The 20,191-nt window shown below is 46.1% G+C and overlaps 2 protein-coding genes across 3 annotated transcripts in view; one reads left to right on the forward strand and one right to left on the reverse strand.

Moving 5' to 3' along the window:
* G3BP1 (G3BP stress granule assembly factor 1) overlaps positions 1-818 on the reverse strand; it is a 39,880-nt gene extending 39,062 nt beyond the window's left edge. For both annotated transcript variants that reach the window (XM_073567927.1, XM_073567926.1), the window contains exon 1: positions 686-818. In XM_073567927.1, the coding sequence (XP_073424028.1) occupies positions 686-762 (77 nt within the window). In that variant the 5' untranslated portion in view covers positions 763-818. The remainder of the gene's footprint in view (positions 1-685) is intronic.
* ATOX1 (antioxidant 1 copper chaperone) lies at positions 784-19,759 on the forward strand. Its single transcript, XM_073567929.1, has 4 exons — positions 784-923; positions 8,118-8,193; positions 12,710-12,863; positions 19,525-19,759. The coding sequence occupies exons 1-3, from the start codon at positions 918-920 to the stop codon at positions 12,835-12,837; spliced, it is 210 nt and encodes a 69-aa protein (XP_073424030.1). The 5' UTR covers positions 784-917; the 3' UTR covers positions 12,838-12,863; positions 19,525-19,759.
* Positions 19,760-20,191: the final 432 nt, after the last annotated feature.

Raw genomic sequence — 20,191 nt, forward strand, 5'->3', positions numbered from 1 at the left:
TCTAGCTGGGGGGACGGTGACCTCTGCACCCCCTATAGATACGCCCCTCAGTCTGCTCCTCTAGCTGGGGGGACGGTGACCTCTGCACCCCCTATAGATACGCCCCTCAGTCTGCTCCTCTAGCTGGGGGGACGGTGACCTCTGCACCCCCTATAGATACGTCCCTCAGTCTGCTCCTCTAGCTGGGGGGACGGTGACCTCTGCACCCCCTATAGATACGCCCCTCAGTCTGCCCCTCTAGCTGGGGGGACGGTGACCTCTGCACCCCCTATAGATACGCCCCTCAGTCTGCTCCTCTAGCTGGGGGGACGGTGACCTCTGCACCCCCTATAGATACGCCCCTCAGTCTGCCCCTCTAGCTGGGGGGACGGTGACCTCTGCACCCCCTATAGATACACCCCTCAGTCTGCTCCTATAGCTGGGGGGGACGGTGACCTCTGCACCCCCTATAGATACGTCCCTCAGTCTGCTCCTCTAGCTGGGGGGACGGTGACTTCTGCACCCCCTATAGATACGCCCCTCAGTCTCCCCTGTCCCCACAGCTCAGTGTCTGTGCCCGGCGGACATACTGTTACAGCAGGGTTAGATTTGCCACAACCAAACAGGACGAGGCGCCATGTGCTGCTGCGGTGACCGCGGCCATGACTCCCAGCAGGCCTTTATTAGTGAGGAGCGGGGTACATACTTTGTGCCGGGTTCTCCCATGATGAGAACTGTGTTGTCCTCACTTTGACCATGCACGCCAGAAGATGGCAGCAGCATCGTGTCCTGTGTGCGGCTTCCCAGCAGCAGGCCTGGAGAGAGAGAGAGCAGCTCCTCCTATGGGGAGACAGGAAGCAGGGCCGGGCTTCACACGGCTTCCCTTCCAGCAGAAGAGCTGAGCTGTCAGAGGGCCGGAGACCAGCCTGCAGCCGGCCATGCCGGTAAGTCAGCCCTCACCATGTCTGTGTACAGCCGGCTGCCGGCCATATTGGTTATTTGCCCTCACCATGTCTGTGTACAGCCGGCTGCCGGCCATATTGGTTATTTGCCCTCACCATGTCTGTGTACAGCCGGCTGCCGGCCATATTGGTTAGTTGCCCTCACCATGTCTGTGTACAGCCGGCTGCCGGCCATATTGGTTAGTTGCCCTCACCATGTCTGTGTACAGCCGGCTGCCGGCCATATTGGTTAGTTGCCCTCACCATGTCTGTGTACGGCCGGCTGCCTGCCATATTGGTTATTTGCCCTCACCATGTCTGTGTACAGCCGGCTGCCGGCCATATTGGTTAGTTGCCCTCACCATGTCTGTGTACAGCCGGCTGCCGGCCATATTGGTTATTTGCCCTCACCATGTCTGTGTACAGCCGGCTGCCGGCCATATTGGTTATTTGCCCTCACCATGTCTGTGTACAGCCGGCTGCCGGCCATATTGGTTATTTGCCCTCACCATGTGACCAAATGGAACAGAGTTAGGGTAATGTAGTAGGTTTTCTTGCAGTCCTATGTAAAACAGGTAAGATCTAGTGATGACGAGCATGCCCAGCTAACACCTTATCCCAGCATGTTCGCTCATCAGTAGTTAGGACCTTACAGATGGAAATACCCCTTTAAGGTGACTTTTAGTTTAACCTTACTAAGATTTACCTTCTAACAAAATCCTCGCCTCTGTTATCTCGGATGGCGTCTCACCGCCCTGACTTTCATTGTTTGACATAAGCCACACTTCTCATAAAAGAACGTGTTTTATGGATCAGTAAGAGAAACAGCCTTAAACATGGATCTAACGCTGCAAAGTGCTGTCTTTGCCCATAGCTTCTACACACACACAGGGCCGGTTCTAGGCAAAGTTTAAAATGGGGCCCCAAATGCTAACATATTGCACATCACACAGAAGCATTTCGGTTGTAGTTACATGCGCTGAGTTCAGGACGCTGAATCAGTGTGATCGACAATATTGAAGTCGTTCAACACTTGTTTCCTGGCCTCTTTCCACCGTCTGAGAAAGAATGATGGGGACAGAACAATCACTAATGGATTAATCTGTCCCCATACAGTATCATGTTATCAGCAGCACATCTACAGTTTACACCCCATAGTCCTCCATACAATATAATGTCCCCCATAGTCCTCCATATAATATATTCTGCCCCGTAGTCCTCCATATAGTATAATACACTCCTCAGTCCTTCATATAGTATAATACACTCATAGTGCTCCATATAGTATAATGCACCGCTATAGTCATGCATGTAGTACAATTCACTTCCCATAGTATAATGCACCCCATAGTTCTTCATATAGTATAATGTATTCCCCATAGTCCTCGATATAGTATAAGGCAGCCACTCCACAGAATATAATGTAACCCCCCCATAGAATATAATGCAGCCCCCTCATATAGTTAATGCAGCCCCTCCATAGAATATATGGCAGCCCCTTATATAGTATAATGTAGTCCCCCCACAGAATACAATGTAGCCTCATATAGTATAATGTAGCCCCCTCAGAGTATGATGCAATCACCCCCCATAGAATATAATACAGCCCCAAATAGAATACATCCCATCTCCTCATAGAATATAATGCAGCCCCCCATAGAATATAATCTAAAATGTACCCCCCATGGTATATAACACAGTCGCATAGTATACAGCCCAGCCGCACATGGTATATACAGTTAGGTCTATATATATATATTTGGACAGAGACATTTTTCTAATTTTGGTTCTAGACATTACCACAATGAATTTTAAACAAAACAATTCAGATGCAGTTGAAGTTCAGACTTTCAGCTTTCATTTGAGGGTATCCACATTAAAATTGGATGAAGGGTTTAGGAGTTTCAGCTCCTTAAGGCTACTTTCACACATCAGTTTTTTGCCGTCAGGCAGGATCCAGCTATTTTTAGAAAAAACGGATCCGGCATAAATTTTGGAGAACTGTAGAAACGGATCCGTTTTTCTGCCGGATCCGTCTAGCAGGTTATATCTGTTTCCTGGGGGCTGGCCAATTGGATCTGAGCATGCGCAGACTTAAAAAAACGGATTCGGTGGCTGGATCCGTCTTTTTCTGGATCCGGCGCCCATAGACTTTCATTGTGGCAAAAAGTCGGAAGTGTCAGATCCGGCGCTTCCGGCTTTTTCGCCAGAGACAAAAAACGTTACAGTAGCCGTTTTTTCCAGACGCCGGAATGAGACAAGTAGCCGGATCCGGCAAAAAACGGATGAAACGCAATGCCATCCGGCGCGATCCGGCACTATTGCAAGTCAATGGGGAAAAACTGGATCCGGCATTGCATTTCGCTGGATCCGGTTTTACAAAAAAAAGCCGGATCGCGCCTGACGGCGAAAAACTGATGTGTGAAAGAGTCCTAACATGTGCCACCCTGTTTTTAAAGGGACCAAAAGTAATTGGACAGATTAAATAATTGTAAATAAAATGTTCATTTCTAGTACTTGGTTGAAAACCCTTTGTTGGCAATGACTGCCTGAATTCTTGAACTCATGGACATCACCAGACGCTGTGTTTCCTCCTTTTTGATGCTCTGCCAGGCCTTCACTGCGGTGGTTTCCAGTTGCTGTTTGTTTGTGGGCCTTTCTGTCTGAAGTTTAGTCTTTAACAAGTGAAATGAATGCTCAATTGGGGTGAGATCAGGTGACTGACTTGGCCATTCAAGAATATTCCACTTCTTTGCTTTAATAAACTCCTGGGTTGCTTTTGCTTTATGTTTTGGGTCATTGGTCGTCGTTTCATACTACAGATGGACAATCAGTTTGGCTGCATTTGGCTGGATCTGAGCACACAGTATGGCTCTGAATACCTCAGAATTCATTCGGCTGCTTCTGTCCTGTGTCACATCATCAATAAACACTAGTGACCCAGTGCCACTGGCAGCCATGCATGCCCAAGCCATCACACTGCCTCCGCCGTGTTTTACAGATGATGTGGTATGCTTTGGATCATGAGCTGTACCACGCCTTCGCCATACTTTTCTCTTTCCATCATTCTGGTAGAGGTTGATCTTGGTTTCATCTGTCCAAAGAATGTTCTTCCAGAACTGTGCTGGCTTTTTTAGATGTTTTTTAGCAAAGTCCAGTGTAGCCCTTTTATTCTTGATCCTTATGAGTGGCTTGCACCGTGCAGTGAACCCTCTGTATTTACTTTCATGCAGTCTTCTCTTTATGGTAGATTTGGATATTGATACGCCTACCTCCTGGAGAGTGTTGGTCACTTGGTTGGCTGTTGTGAAGGGGTTTCTCTTCACCATGGAGACTATTCTGCGATCATCCACCACTGTTGTCTTCCGTGGGCGCCCAGGTCTTTTTGCATTGATGAGTTCACCAGTGCTTGCTTTCTTTCTCAGGATGTACCAAACTGTAGATTTTCCCACTCCTAATGTTGTAGCAATTTCTCAGATGGGTTTTTTCTGTTTTTGTAGCTTAAGGATGGCTTGTTTCACCTGCATGGAGAGCTCCTTTGACCGTGTGTTTCCTTCACAGCAAAACCTTCCAAATGCAAGCACCACACCTCAAATCAACTCCAGGCCTTTTATCTGCTTGATTGAGAATGACATAACGAAGGGATTGCCCACACCTGTCCGTGAAATAGCCTTGGAGTCAATTGTCCAATTACTTTTGGTCCCTTTAAAAACAGGGTGGCACATGTTAAGGAGCTGAAACTCCTAAACCCTTCATCCAGTTTTAATGTGGATACCCTCAAATGAAAGCTGAAAGGCTGAACTTCAACTGCATCTGAATTGTTTTGTTTAAAAATTCATTGTGGTAATGTCTAGAACCAAAATTAGAAAAATGTTGTCTCTGTACAAATATGTGTGGACCTAACTGTACAGCCCAGCCGCACATAGAATACCCCCCCGGGAGTAGCCCCACAGTCCAGCAAACACAACGATTTATTTAAAAAAAAAAAAAAAACCCCACTCCCCATGCCCGCTCTGCTCTCGTCTCCTGCTCAGCCTGGTACACAGTGAGAGCGTGATGATGTCATCGCACACCCGCTGTGTCAGAGGGAGAGAGGGGAATGATGGGAGAGGGAGCGTCAGCTGACGCTCTCTCCTCCATCATTGCTGTGAACTGTACCGGCGTCTGACGCCAGTATAGTTCAATGCGGCGGCGGGGGGAGTCGGCGCCGGGGGCAGGCGGGCTCCCCTGCCTCACAGGGGCCCCATAGCGGCGGCATGATGTGCCGCTAGCTGGGGGGCCCTGGGGGAGCGGGGGCCCTAGGCAGCTACCTGGTCTGCCGGCCCTGCACACACAGCTGTATTTTACCCGCAGGGAACAATCCGAAATGTTTTACCAGGTCATCTATGTGTTGAAATTCTGTGCTATTTCCTTAAAGGGGTTGTCTGGTCCAAACCGATAAGTCTGCAGTCACTCTGTGTGACTGCAGACTTATGTATCCCCCCAGCTCACACTGTGCTCTTGGGGATTTGCTGGTTTGTCAGCCGGGATCGGAGGGCATGTACGAGTTATACCCCCGGCCAGTGTGCGCAGCCTTCCTCTCCATACACTTGTATAGAGCTAGGCCGTGCCCTGACTAGTGAGCTGTGATGGAGATTGTCTTTTTTTTTTTTTTTTTCCCGGCCAGTCCAGTACTTTATTTCTTTTTCTTTCCATAGACTATCAGACTGTCTCTGTGATTTTGCGCTGTCTGCCCAATCTGCAAAAAAAATTAGATGTGAACAGCCTCATAGATTACACTAGGTAGTTCTATCCGTGAGAAAACTCTCCGGTGGAATATTCCTGGGATATTCTCATCCCTATGACCATTACCGGACGACACTATAATGGCTGCAGTATGTGACTGGCCCTTACTCTGGTAGGGCACTATGCGTTACCTGTAGACATGAGCCAACCCAGAGGGAGAGAGAGCGTCCTGGTAACCAAACTTTCTCGGGTCCGTTCATCCCTAATTACCTGGTTTTAGAACTTTGAACCCTGTAGAGATGGCATTTGTAGAGTAATTAGCTTTTTTTGTTTGTTTTTATTTTGTCCAGTATAGAAGGTTATGAAACTTTGCAAAGCACTTTACTAGGGGATTCGTCTTCATTCCTGTAATGAAAAAAAAGCATGTAAATGGCTTCCAAACCCCTGATTTTCCCCATTTTATTCGTCTTCAGCTGCACAGATATCAGGATGTACTCATTTGGAGTACAGATGATGGCAGTGATGGGTCAGCCTCCTGGTTTTGGCTTACAGATACTGAGGTAAAATACTGAACGTGTGAACATGGCCTTATCAGTGCGATCTCCTGCACACAGGTGCTGAGCTGACCCATCACTGCCATCATCTGTACTCCCAAATGAATACATCGTTCTATCAGTGCAGTTGAAGACAGGAAAACAGACTAAGGAAAAGCAGGGGGTTGGAAACCACTTCCAATTTTGTTGTCTACTACTAGGACAGTCGCTTCTCATACCCCACGTTTGGCCCCGATAAAATAACAAAGCTTATACTCCGCTCCCATGCCGGCGTCATTCCTGTGGTGGCGGCACTCACTCTCGTGTGGTTCTGACATGTGACCCCAGGCGCCCAATCATCGCTGCTGGCGTCACTGTCTCCGCCTTCGGACAAATCGAACATCAACAGGAAGTCTGGGCCGCGGCTGACCTCACTTCCTCTTTCTGTTAGATTTGTCGTAAGGCGGGGCCAGTGACGCCAGCGCTGATTGGACGCCACTTCGGGTATATCTGCTCCTGAAAATCCTCTCGTCGGAAGTTTTACCTGAGCTGGTTGCCCTTGGATACGTCCTGTAGTCTTTTCCTGAGTGGTCGCACACACTCAGTGAATGTCTCCCATTCTTCTGCCATAGTTATCCTCTTTCTGCTTTGCGAACGTATTTGCACAGAAAGAGTAGTTGAGGTGCAAGTGGTTGTGGGAAATGTAGTTTACAGTGGTCACATGGGCTGTACTGAAGGCCCGCCCACTTGACACTGAGCAGAGAGGTATCCATATGAAGGAGCAGGAGCCAGAAAAAGATGCAAGAAATTAGACCGTGATGATCTGAAGGGTCGGGTTACTTTAGAGAGCATTTTAGACAAAAAATACGTTTCTGGGACAGTCCCTTTAAGAACAGGTGTTCAATGGAATTCTTTGTATGGCGTGTAGGCGCTCTTCCTCTAAAAATTGTGTTTATAGATGTGTGACTCATGAGAAACCTAGTGTAGATGTCAAATGTAAGTTGGACGTGAAGCGCAGCTGTTCCACTCTAAGGACACGCCCCCAGGGCCCTTCCTGACTGATTTGCATACGGATTCTACTCTAGATTTCTCATGACTGGCACATCGGATCTCCACAAGAAAGGTATCGTTTTTATTGGGGGACAAGCACCTTTACAGCCATGCCATTACTTCCATATGGAAAATTTATTGACAGAAACCCTTTAAGTCGTAGAGTTTCCTACTGCTGAGGCAGGCACGAGATAGAATTGAACTTGTGCTTCATCCATGCGCCATATATTAGCAGGAAGAGTTCTAATACGACCACACATTTGTCTGATGCACACCCTATCTCTGGAGCCCCACCAGGATGGAAAGGTGATGTTTCCGTTCCCCACGATGTGAGACAGGGCCCATACAATCAGTGTTTTACAGAATATGCTGGCGATCTGCCATACATGCCCTTGATGGGAATATCCCTTTAATGTCCATGGCCCGTAGGGTCGTGTAGAGAACGTCCAGGTTTTGCTAAAATGTGACCGGTGTTACGAGAGTCCCCAAATCCACTCTAGTCTCCTCTCCAGTCCCCTTCCCTGGACTGATTTTTTTGCACATTTTAGCAGAGCATGTGCTACTTTTGGCTCTAAAAAGGTAAAATGCACAAAGTAAAGAATATTTTTGATTTTGCACAGTATTAATGAATCGTGTACTAAATTTTGAATTATTTGACGTAAAATAAAATATCAACGAATCCCGCAGGATAAATAAAAAGCCTTATTGATTTGAATAGGGTCCGGATGCGCAGTACCAGCCGCGGCCACTGTACAGTCAATGGCGCTGTTCTGTGCAGCTTCGTAGCTAAGCAGTTCCGACCGCCGCCAACATCGGGGAAAAGGAAAAAATACTCTAAGTGGTTGAATATTACACGGTTTGACAAAGCAATTTCTAATTTCTTTTCCAGAGGGAAGAGTTTTTCGTGGACATGACCTGCGAGGGTTGTTCAAACGCTGTGATCCGGGTACTTTCACGGCTCGGAGGTAAGGATTCTTAAATGTTTAATAATGTGTAAAGCTGCCCTCCATTACATGTGACCTCTGCTAACCACCATGATGACTGATGTGTTTTAAAGGGGTAATAATTAAAAAAAAAAAAAAAAAAAAAAAACTGCCCCTAATTAAAAAACACTTTAAAGGGATTGCCAGGATCATAAGTTATCACTACCAGATCGATGGGGCTCAACACTCGGGACCCAAACCGATCCGCTGATTGCAGGCCAATAGGATAAGGAGCCGGGACAGTACAGCTCCATACACACCATAGTGGTCACTCTCGGGCATTGCAGCTTAACTTCAATTTAAGTGAAATGCAGTTGAGCTGCAGTACCCCAGAATGGCCACTACAAAGTGTATGGAGGACCCGTAAGCAGCTCATTGAGGGGTTTCCTGATGTTGACCTGATTGATAACCTCTCCTAAGGAAAGGTCAGAACGGCTCCCAACATGTTGCGTTTCATCCTCAAGTATGGAGCTGTCTCAAGAGCGGAGCCCGCACCATACCCAGAGCTGGCGTTGAATCTGCCACCTACAATGTGATCGCAGGTGCTGATGGGATGTCATAGCAGTCAGGGTCTTGATTAGGACCCCCTCTTCCATGGCTGCCTTCTTTGTTCTGTAAAGCCCAACCTGTGGTTGGGCTCCCATAGGAGAATGTCATTTAAAAAATAATAAATACAGTAGTATTGCAGTATATAGAATATATATTCAAACCATCGCAGGTTGGAGTCTCATAGTGGGACTAAAATTTTTTTTTTTTTTTAATATTACAAATGTAAAAATTTAGAAAGAAAAAAAAATCAACCCACCCATATGGTAAATGCTGTAAAGAAAAAAAAAAAATGTAAACACCAGAATTGATTTAGTTTTATTTTTTCGACTAGAAAACTAAAGAATAAAAAAAAAAAATCAAGGCCTCAAAAAATGTCGACAGTTTTATTTTTTTTTTACAATTTTTTTTAATTTTTTTTTGGTTTGTTATTATACAAGTTTTCGAAATCATATTGAACTGGGAAATGGTGTCGGCGGGTCATTTTTACCGTACAATGAATACCGTAAAAAAAAAAAATAAAATAAAAAAAAAGGCAAAAGGTGGAATTTGGAACTTCTGTTCCTCAAATCCTTCTATCCCACCACCTGACTGACACCGTTATCAAAAGGAAATCGCTGTTCTTCGCCTTACCCAACATTGATTTTAATGTTATGGCAGAAAGTTTTAAAAGTTTAGCATTGCCAAATCTTAAAATTCAACTCTGCGCTCGCTGCCAAAAATGAAATGAAAAGACAAGGAAATGACTCCCTGCCGAATGTCACAAAGCAATAATGGGTCGCCCTCCCAGGGCTGTGGGGTACTCGTACCGGGCTGGTGTCGGCGGGATGTGTCACAGCAGGGTTGACCCAGTTCTTGGCCCTGGGCGCTCAATTAATAGGGGGAGTTTGAATGGTGGCATGTAGTTAATGGAATAGTTCGTGATGCCACCTGTGGTGTTCGGCAAGTGAGATGTTAGGCCGACACTGCATGCAGATCCGCTGGGGCTGGTGGTGTGTTGCAGCCAAGATGGTGAAGCTCCCCACAGGTGGAGCTGTAGCCTCAGGGCAGTGTAGATGTGGAGTTAGAGGAGAGGCACAAGCGGTGTGGAAGTGGGTACCCAGATGTAGCAGTGCTGGGTGCGCTGGTGCAAGAATCAATGGAGGACACCAGGGCTTGTAGTTCCAAAGCTTTACTCACAGTCTGTAGTACACACAGGTGCCTGCCTCCGTGCCGTGTCCTCCGGGTCAGGGACTCGGTCAACCTCCAGGTCAGATGGAATGCTCCCTTCCAACACTCCGCCAACATGTACCTTTCTGAACGTCTCCTCTTATAGCGCCTTTAAGTGTGAAGTACTCCTAGTACTGAGTTACACTGGATTTCCTCCTGACAGATGTTCCCAAGAACTCTACTTGTACGGCAGACAGCTGTAGCCTGCTTCGGGGATTCCTTACTCCTGAGTCCCGGCTCACTATCCAAGTTGCTGTTGTGCCACCAAGCCTTAGATGGGAGTAGTGCATTTACAGCCCACTACTCCACCGGTGTCTGCTGCAGAACCATTGGCATCCATACAACCTCGGGGACCGGGCCTCGGCCTTGCGCTTAGAACTTCTAGGCAGGGTTCTCTCCTAACCCACATCCTCTGTTCCCTTTTACTTCTTCGTTCCGTACTAATCTCTCCTCTTAAAAGATCAGGTTTTTCTGTTCAATGTCTTTCTCCTTCTTTCCTTTCCCGTGCCAGCAGACCCAGGTCACTGAGATCTGCTGCTGCAGCACCTCCTTCCTCCATCCCTCTCTCAGAGATCTTCTTTCCTCACTCCTCTCCGAGTGGCTTCCTCTCTGACTCCCTACTGTCTGACTGACCTGTAGTTCTAAACCATCCCACTCTTTTATGTATTCTCAACTCCACCCACCTCCCAGCACGTTTCGTGTTCCAAGCAGGGAGCCACCAAAGGTGCTCTGCTACACTCCAAGCAGGGAGCCGCAATGTGGCTTTGCTGAACTCCTCTGTTGTGTGGGGTGCGAGTGTTGGAGCGTGGTCAGGAGCCTCCAACCTACCTGGATGGTGGGGCACCACACCTCAGGAGGAGGTGCAGTACCTCTGTGGCGACTGAGCTTCAGGGGCGCCACATTAAAACTACAGGAAATGATTTTGGTGCGCCATTAGCCTAGAGAGTGAAGACAATCGGGTCCCGTCAGAAAGATATAACAGGAAAATTAGTATTAAAAGAAAAAAATTAAAGGCACACTATTATTCTAGAATCTAAGGGGTAAGGTGACAAGCCAGGTCTGGCATGTGAGGAGACTTATAGGCCATGCATGCTTCTCTGGGAAATTTAAATATGCAAATTAAGTCTTCAGAGAGGAGGAGGAGGACTTGAACTTTAGCACCACCTATTGGAAGCAGCAATCCTAAAAGTAAATATCGACCCTTTAAGGAGCCTTGTCACATGACTTAGGACAAAAGCCAAACCAGAATTTCTATTTGCAGACATGTTTCGGTGTGTTGCCCCTCATCAGTGCAAAGTATGATTTGGTTGGTTAGGTAGGAGGCTTAAGACCGGAATAGCTGCTAGTCCTGGCTCGTCGTTCTCCTCAAGTAGAAATGTTACTGCTTAGATCCCAGTCCTAAGCCTCTCATCTAGTCAAGTCTGCAAGATTTTTTGCACATTCATAAAAGAAACGTTGTAGTAAACTCAGGCTAGTTTCACACTAGCGTTTTTGAGCGCAGCGACGGCCTGCGCACGGCGCAACCAAACTGCAGCAGGTTGCGTTTGGCGCAGGTCGGCGCACCGTCAAAAGGACGCATGCGCCGCCAAACGCATACTGCGCACGGCCTGCGCCCCCAGTGATAAAGATAGAGGGCGCATGCAGCGTCATGCGCCGGTAGGCGGAGCTACCGGCGGAGGCGCGGCAGGGGGCGGGGCTTAGCGGCGGCCGTGCGCAGGCCGTCGCTGCGCTCAAAAACGCTAGTGTGAAACTAGCCTTACAAGGGACAGAGGAGCTTCCTGCAAATCTGATTTTGGGTGATTAAATAGCCAATAACAGTTGAGTAATTTAGATTTTAAGTGTTGAACACCAACTGTCCTGTAGATGGGTCATAAATATTGGAAGTCTGGACAACCCCTTTAAGTTCACTGTATACACATTATACAGCAAGCTCCCTCTAGTGGCAACTACAGGCATCATCTATTTTTTTTTTTTTTTCTTCAAGGGAATCCGTCCCCAGATTTTTGCTACCTCATCTAAGAGCAGCATGATGTAACATCAGAGTCTGATTCTAGCGATGTATCACTTACTGGGCAACTCGCTGCAAATCTAGCAGTTCTCTGAATGCTGAGATTTCTTCATATATTTTTTTGAGCTAGCTCTGAGTGCAATATAAGACAAGGTAGGATCAAAGTAGATCTGTTGCCAGATTTCACAATACAAACTGCATACATTACAAACTGCATACAATATTAAAAAGATCTATTGAACCTGATCAAACTGGTGTACTTATTTTGATAATTCAGGTCAGTTTTCCAGTACAAAATGTATTTATTTTTTTTTCTTTAGGGATAAACCAAATCTCCTCCCACTCGACTTAATAGACAGGTCCACCTAAACCACTGATTGGCAGCTTTCTGCCTATGCACAGCTGCTAGTCAGTGGTGGGAACGGGGTTAAACAGAGGTCACACACATGGAGGACTACATGACACTAGTCTTGCTGTAACAAAATTGTTCTAGATTATCAAAACTACAGCAAGCAGTCCAGTAAGTGAAACATTGCTGGTATCAGGGTCTCAGCCCCTACATCATGCTGCTCTCAGATGACATAGCAAATACCTGCTGACAGATTCCCTTTACGCAACACAATCCCCTTGAGACGTAATCACATAACTTGCCTTTATGTGAATGTCGCTGCTGCCCATGTATCGTACGTCCCCCGACCGCTATTCATTTATTGATTGAGGTTGTTTCTCCTTCAGATGTTCAGTATGAAATTGATTTGCCGAATAAGAAGGTGGTGATCGAGTCCGGTAGTCACTCCGTGGACCAATTGCTGGAGACCCTGAAGAAGACTGGAAAAGAAGTCAAACACTTATGTACCAAATAATGTGGCGAAGGAGGAAGAGTGAGACGGTGAATATGTCACAGCGGAAATGCTAACAATAAAGCCTATCCCAGTGTGTCTTCTCTTGAAGGGGCTGTCCGGGACTTTAATATAGATGTCTGATTGGTGATGGTGCAACACTGGGCACACCCCGCTGATCAGCTGATCCCGGTGTCGGCTGGAACTGCTCAGTTGTGGAGCTGCACAGCACAGATCCGTCGTCAGAATAGTGGCCGGGTACTGCACATCCACCTGCTATTGATTTGAATGGGTGGTGCATGTGCAGTACCCGACCGGCGGCCACTATACCGTCAGCAGAGCTGTGTTGTGCAGCTCCACAACTGAGCAGTTCTGGCCGCCAACCACATCGGGAACAGCTGATCGGGGGTTGCTGGGTGTCACACCATCACCAATCAGACATTGATGACCTACAGTGCCTTGCGAAAGTATTTGGCCCCCTGTAACTTTTCAACCTTTTCCCACATATCATGCTTCAAACATAAAGATACCAAATGTAAATTTTTGGTGAAGAATCAACAAGTGGGACACAATTGTGAAGTTGAAGTTTATTGGTTATTTAAAATTTTTGTGGAAATTCAAAAACTGAAAAGTGGGGCGTGCAATATTATTCGGCCCCTTTAACTTAATACTTTGTTGCGCCACCTTTTGGTGCGATTACAGCTGCAAGTCGCTTGGGGTATGTCTATCAGTTTTGTACATCAAGAGACTGAAATTCTTGCCCATTCTTCCTTGGCAAACAGCTCGAGCTCAGTGAGGTTTGATGGAGATCGTTTGTGAACAGCAGTTTTCAGCTCTTTCCACAGATTCTCGATTGGATTCAGGTCTGGACTTTGACTTGGCCATTCCAACACCTGGATATGTTTATTTGTGAACCATTCCATTGTAGATTTTGCTTTATGTTTGGGATCATTGTCTTGTTGGAAAACAAATCTCCGTCCCAGTCTCAGGTCTTTTGCAGACTCCAACAGATTTTCTTCAAGAGTGGTCCTGTATTTGGCTCCATCCATCTTCCCATCAATTTTAACCATCTTCCCTGTCCCTGCTGAAGAAAAGCAGGCCCAAGCCATGATGCTGCCACCACCATGTTTGACAGTGGGGATGGTGTGTTCAGGGTGATGAGCTGTGTTGCCTTTACGCCAAACATATCATTTGGCATTGTTGCCAAAAAGTTCGATTTTTGTTTCATCTGACCAGAGCACCTTCTTCCACATGTTTGGTGTGTCTCCCAGGTGGCTTGTTGCAAACTTTAAACAACACTTTTTTTTTTTATGGATGTCTTTGAGAAATGGCTTTCTTCTTGCCACTCTTCCATAAAGGCTAGATTTGTGCAGTGTACGACTGATTGTTGTCCTATGGACAGACTGTCCCACCTCAGCTGTAGATCTCTGCAGTTCATCCAGAGTGATCATGGGCCTCTTGGCTGCATCTCTGATCAGTCTTCTTGTTTGAGATGAAAGTCTAGAGAGACGGCCGGGTCTTGGTAGACTTGCAGTGGTATGATAATCCTTCCATTTCAATATGATCACTTGCACAGTGCTCCTTGGGATGTTTAAAGTTTTGGAAATCATTTTGTATCCAAATCCGGCTTTAAACTTCTCCACAACAGTATCGCGGACCTGCCTGTTGTGTTCCTGGGTCTTCATGATGCTCTCTGTGCATCAAACAGAACCCTGTGGCTATCACAGAGCAGGTGCATTTATACGGAGACTTGATTACACACAGGTGGATTATATTTATCATCATTAGTCATTTAGGACAACATTGGATCATTCAGAGATCCACAATGATCTTCTGGAGTGAGTTTGCTGCACTGAAAGTAAAGGAGCCGAATAATATTGCACGCCCCACTTTTCAGTTTTTGAATTTCCAAAAAAATTTAAAATAACCAATAAATTTCGTTGAACTTTACAATTGTGTCCCACTTGTTGTTGAGTCTTCACCAAAAATTTGCATTTGATATCTTTATGTTTGAAGCGTGATATGTGGGAAAAGGTTGAAAAGTTCCAGGGGGCACTAAGTGTAGGCCATCAATATTGACCCCTTCACGACCTTGGACATATAAGTTTCTGTTCCCACAATTGATGTGGGCTCCGGCGCCGAGCCTGCATCTTAACCTGTAGGTGACAGCTGATCTGGGATGTTTTCATGTAACTCTAATAATCTCTGACAGAGGCATTAAGCACTCGCCAGGCGGAAACACTTCATAAAACATGCCCATCGGCGCCCCTGTCACCTGATTGCGGGGCCCCGATGGGTTGCCATGACAGCCGGGGGGTCTGCAGAAGACCCCTGTGCCTCTCAATGAAAATCTCATGATTTATGGTACACATAGCAGGGCTGAAGCACAGGAGATCGGATGATCGCAGCTTCAAGTCTTTTAAAGTGACTATTGAAGCAAGCAAAAAAAAAAAAAGTTTTAAAATAATTTAAAAAAAACACAAACTCAAACCATTATTTTTCCCCATTCAAAATAAAACAATAAAAACAAGTACATATTTCGTATCGCCACATTCAGAAACGTCTGATCTATCAAAGTATAAAAATAATTAATCTGATAGGTAAACGGTGTAACGAGAAAAAAAATCTAAATGGGCGCAAAAAATAAGCCCTCACTCGGGGCCAGAACCTGAAAAATGGAGATGCTGCGGATCTAGGAAATTTTTTATTTTTTTTTTTTTCCAAGCTAGGCCAGCGTAGCCAGCAAGGCGCAGGAGCGCCACTTGACACATTACCAAAAAATAAGGTCTTCCACAATCCAGACTGCCACCAATGCTAGGTACCTATGATCTCTTAAAGGGGTTGACCGGGCTTTTCACATAATCTCAGTGCATATCTGGGCTGCAGAATGCTGACAATAAGTAATTTACCTTCTGTGGCCAGTTTGCAGGGTTTGCTAGAGATCATCTCTTGCTTCTAAGAAAAACGTCCATGGGGGGGGGGGGTGTTCTGGCATTGAAATGAGAACTGGTTGTTTCCTCCTACTCTACTAAAAACATGCCCTCTATAGCAACAACCCCACCCTCCATAGCAACAGGCCCTCCCCGACCACATGAACAAGCCTATCCCTCCTCACACAGTAACAAATCCTCACCCTCTAGCAGCCTCAGTGCAGAGAGCAGGACCACCCAGCTGCTCTTCCCCCAGACACACGCTGAACAGTGATCTATGGAAAGTGAAACTAGTGAGGAGGAAACGACCAGTTCTCATTTCAATGCCAGAACACCCCCCCCACGGACGTTTATCTTACAAGCAAGAGATGATCTCTAGCAAACCCTGCAAACTGGCCACAGAAGGTAAATTACTTATTGTCAGCATTCTGCAGCCCAGATATGCACTGAGATTATGTCAAAAGCCCGGACAACCCCTTTAAAGAATTTTGTTGACTTCTTCAGGGACCCCTATTCTTTCCTGCCTTGCATTTACGCTAGACAGACAACTAAGCAACTCCATGACTAAGACCCGGGAGGGTCGAAACGTTGCGTGTTTTTATCAAGACTATATTATCATGAAATCTTGCTGGCTTCACTGTATTATTTTGTTTTTGTTTTTTTTTTTTTACTTCTAGAATAGAATCATAGAATCGTAGAGTTGGAAGGGACCTCCTGGGCCATCTGGTCCAACCCCCTGCTCAAAGCAGGATCCGCTAAATCATCCCATAAAAAATGATGTGTAATTTTTCAGAAGTGATAAAGAGTGTGCGGGGAATTATGACTTTCTTGTGAACTCGTAATAACCCGGAGAAACCTAATGGCTGGTCAGTTGTAGCATTTAGTGAACCTAGTAAAAAAAAAATGCAAAACAAACAAGTAAGTGTGGGATGGCACTTTTTGCAATTTCACAGGACTTTGAATTTTTTTTCCAGTTTTCCAATACACTATATGGTAAAACCATTGGTGTCGTTCAAAATACAACTTTTCCCGCAAAAAACAAGCCCTCACATGGCCATATTGAAGGACAAATAAAAAAGTTATGGCTCTGGGAAGAAGGGGAGGAAAATATTAAGGTGCAGAAATGGAAACTGGTGAAGTGGTTAAAGTGCCACACAACCACTTTAAAGGGAAAGTGTCCGTAAGAAGGTGCCTAGGCAATGTGAGGCACCACAGGATTGTATTTCCATGGATCCATTGTTATCCAGCGCTCCGTTACTCAAAATTTTTGTGTTTCTTTCTTGTACAAACAAATTGGGTGTGAAAGTGCCCCGGTGGACAGACATACTGGCGCCCCCACGCAGTCCTTGGCTCCTCTTCACTTCTGCCCTCTGGTGCCGCCCCGGCTCTCGCCTGACGGTGGTGAGCAGAGGTGACGTCCTGCAGCAGAGCCTGTGTCTCCACTATGTAACCAGATACGAAGACAGTGGGGAGAAGCAAAAAGGGGAGCCGAGGCCTGCGCTGGTACGCCCGTCCATCTACTTATGAGTCAAATGTGCATAGTAATCCGAATTTCTGCGCAACAGAGCTCCAGTATCTTTACAATCTGCTACCCGACCCTAACCTCTGCTGCTTAAAGGGGTACTCCCATCTTCAAGATCCTTTCCCAATATGTAGTAGGTGTAATAATAATAATATTAGCAAATACCTCCAATTAGTAATGTATAGTTCTTCTGATTCGCTCTGTCTTTCCTCACGTGCAGGCGTTGCAGTAACTTGGGTATCCAGGGATACGACCACTCATATAGTGATGGTTAGTTGCTAGTCGTCAGAACCATGGATACCTAAGGTCTTGCAATGCCTACACATGAGGCTTTGTTTTTTTGTTTTTTTTAATCTGCTGCACATAAATTCTTTTTTTCTAACAATTTTTTTTTCACTCGTTTATTCATTTTAGCCAAAAAAGTCAAGTATTGTACATGTCCTGTTTCCTGCCAATTACTTTGGTTTTCGTGGTGAACACATCTTTGGGCTTCATTCAGACATCAACTTTTCTTGTATGTGAAAAACATGGAGCGTTTTCCTCAATGTTTGATCAGTTTCTCTGTATAAACCATCTGTTATTTTTTTTTTTAACCCATTATAGTGGTTATGTGAAAACAGGGTTGCCTTTATGAGGCCTAACAGTTCACTACCTGAAAATTAAAGGGGTTAATAACTTATCCCCCACTGATGGGAGAGGGGAACAGTTCGGTGTTTTCTGAAGCTTTTTTCCACCCATTCAAATGAATGAGAAAATAAAAAAACACATCAAAAACGGAAACAAGAAATCTCCTAAATGAGTGTGAAGAACTCAGCCGTGTTTCCATCCCTTTTGCTCCCTGTCCTGTGTGTGACTGTAGGGGCTCGTTCACATGCTGTGTGCGTCGTCCTGACGTGCCCAGTGTGGTCCGTCTTTACTGCGTTCTGATGGAAGGGAAAAGAGCGCACTGTCAGGATTCACTGGTCATATGACTGTAAGTATGTGATTTGTATACTCCCGGCCACATTCCAACTAGACGTGTCTGGCCTCACTCAATTCACTTGTATTGAGAAAGGCCACATACGTCTAGTCTGCAGTGGCTGCATTTATGCAAACTGCACACTTATGGTCACGTGCCCGCCGCGCCCACAATTTGAGAATAATGGCAGTGTGCACACTGACAGGAGTGGTTGCAGACTTGTACCCTAGGTCTGGACAATCCCTTTAAATGGTGGCAAGAGGTCGTCCCGTGTATACATTACAGGGTCACAAAATGTGAAGGGCTGCTCGTAACATACCAGCTGTAGTGGCAGGCGCATGTTTCTAAATAGTGGTAAATATCATGTGCGGCTGCCCTACCGCCACGCATCGTCAAATGCCCGACGCCTCAACCGCCACGCATCGTCATATGCCCGGTGCCTCTACTGCCACGCATCGTCATATGCACGACGCCCCTACCGCCACGCATCGTTATAAGCCCAGCGCCCCTACCGCCACGCATCGTCATATACCCCGCAACCTTAACGAAGTTAGTTACTCCTAGTAGTGGACAACCCTTTCTCAATCTGAATGTTTTGCTCTGATTAAAATAGAAAACATTATTCTCACCTCTGGTGCTATTCCAGTGGTTTCTGCACTCACGTTCCCAGGGCTGTCCTGCAGTGGTTATGTCACGTGAGCCCAGTGCCCAATCGGTGCTGTTCCCGCGGCGTTGGCACTGGCTTTCCCAGGGATCACGTATCACTGTTATGTCACACAATCCCTGAGGCCAGTCGGCGTTGGCTTCATTCTCTCCACCTTTGGACAAATCAAGACATCTGCAGGTAGTGACAGCAGCCGCAGCTCTGATTTCCTTGGGATGTCAAATCACATCACCTGGAAGGGAGAATGATGGCAATGCTGATTGGTGTTAGGGATTATGTGACATAAATGTTACGTGATCCTTGGGAGAGGCAGTGCCAATGCTGCGGGAACAGGGCTGGTACCAGAGAGGAGTATAAGTTTCTGTTTTATTTTACTTGTGGGGAGGGAACACGGGGATTTACAAGGGTTTGTCCAAGTACCTGAATGGCATCTAGCCACTATTCAGGCTTCCAAAAGTTTGTGTTTACAACCAGCCACCAGATGGCGCTGTTCTTCAGCCTCCGGCAGTTTTGATCTTCTGTCCAGTTCTGTGTGGACTCGCAGCACAGTACAAATAATATCCGAATGTTCCTTTTTTGTTTTTTCCCCATTTTCTCCCTTGAATTCTTCAAATCTGATTCAATTCTTTATTTTCAGATCAGAGAATAACCTGCGCTGTCATGGACTTATGTCACTTACATCCCAACCTTTTATGACGAGACGGTGGAGCAACAGTCGGGGACCTGTCTGTATGTTCCTTAGTCGTCGGGGGTATCTGATTATATGGAGTTCCGCACAGTTGAAATGAATTTGCTGTTTGAAGTGCCTCTGTTATTGTCTAAAAAATGCATAGAAAGCCTGTAGTTTGTTGTAATAAAAGTAACACCATGAATCCCTAGGTCTTACGTGATTCATTTCCAGGTCGGAGAACCCATCTGTAAGGGATTTCTGGGATGCAGATATAAGAGAGAAAATGCTTAGATACTTAGTAAGGCTTCGAGCATCTTTAGTACTTAGAGGAGCCCCTCTGGCTGTTGTAACCTGCTGTAATTGTGACGCACAGGCAGACTTCTGGCAACCTTCCTAAGGCATTTTAGTCTATTCCTCAAGGGCAATGGCATCCAGGTTACTAATATTCTTGGGTTGTTAAGAAATTGGCCCAAAAAAGATAGAGGTGCAGTAACTGAACGTGGAAGCTTCCCCCAGATCCCAGAGGCAGCAGGTGATCAAAAACTGGAGTGAAGGCAAAAGACCTGGTGCAGAATGTGGTTGCAGCTGGCACTGAGGATTCAGGTTGCACAGTAAATGCTGAAGGTCTTCGTGC

Source organism: Dendrobates tinctorius, unplaced genomic scaffold (genome assembly GCF_039654945.1).
Source record: "Dendrobates tinctorius isolate UK_male_01 unplaced genomic scaffold, ASM3965494v1 ptg000020l, whole genome shotgun sequence".
Classification (NCBI taxonomy): domain Eukaryota; kingdom Metazoa; phylum Chordata; class Amphibia; order Anura; family Dendrobatidae; genus Dendrobates; species Dendrobates tinctorius.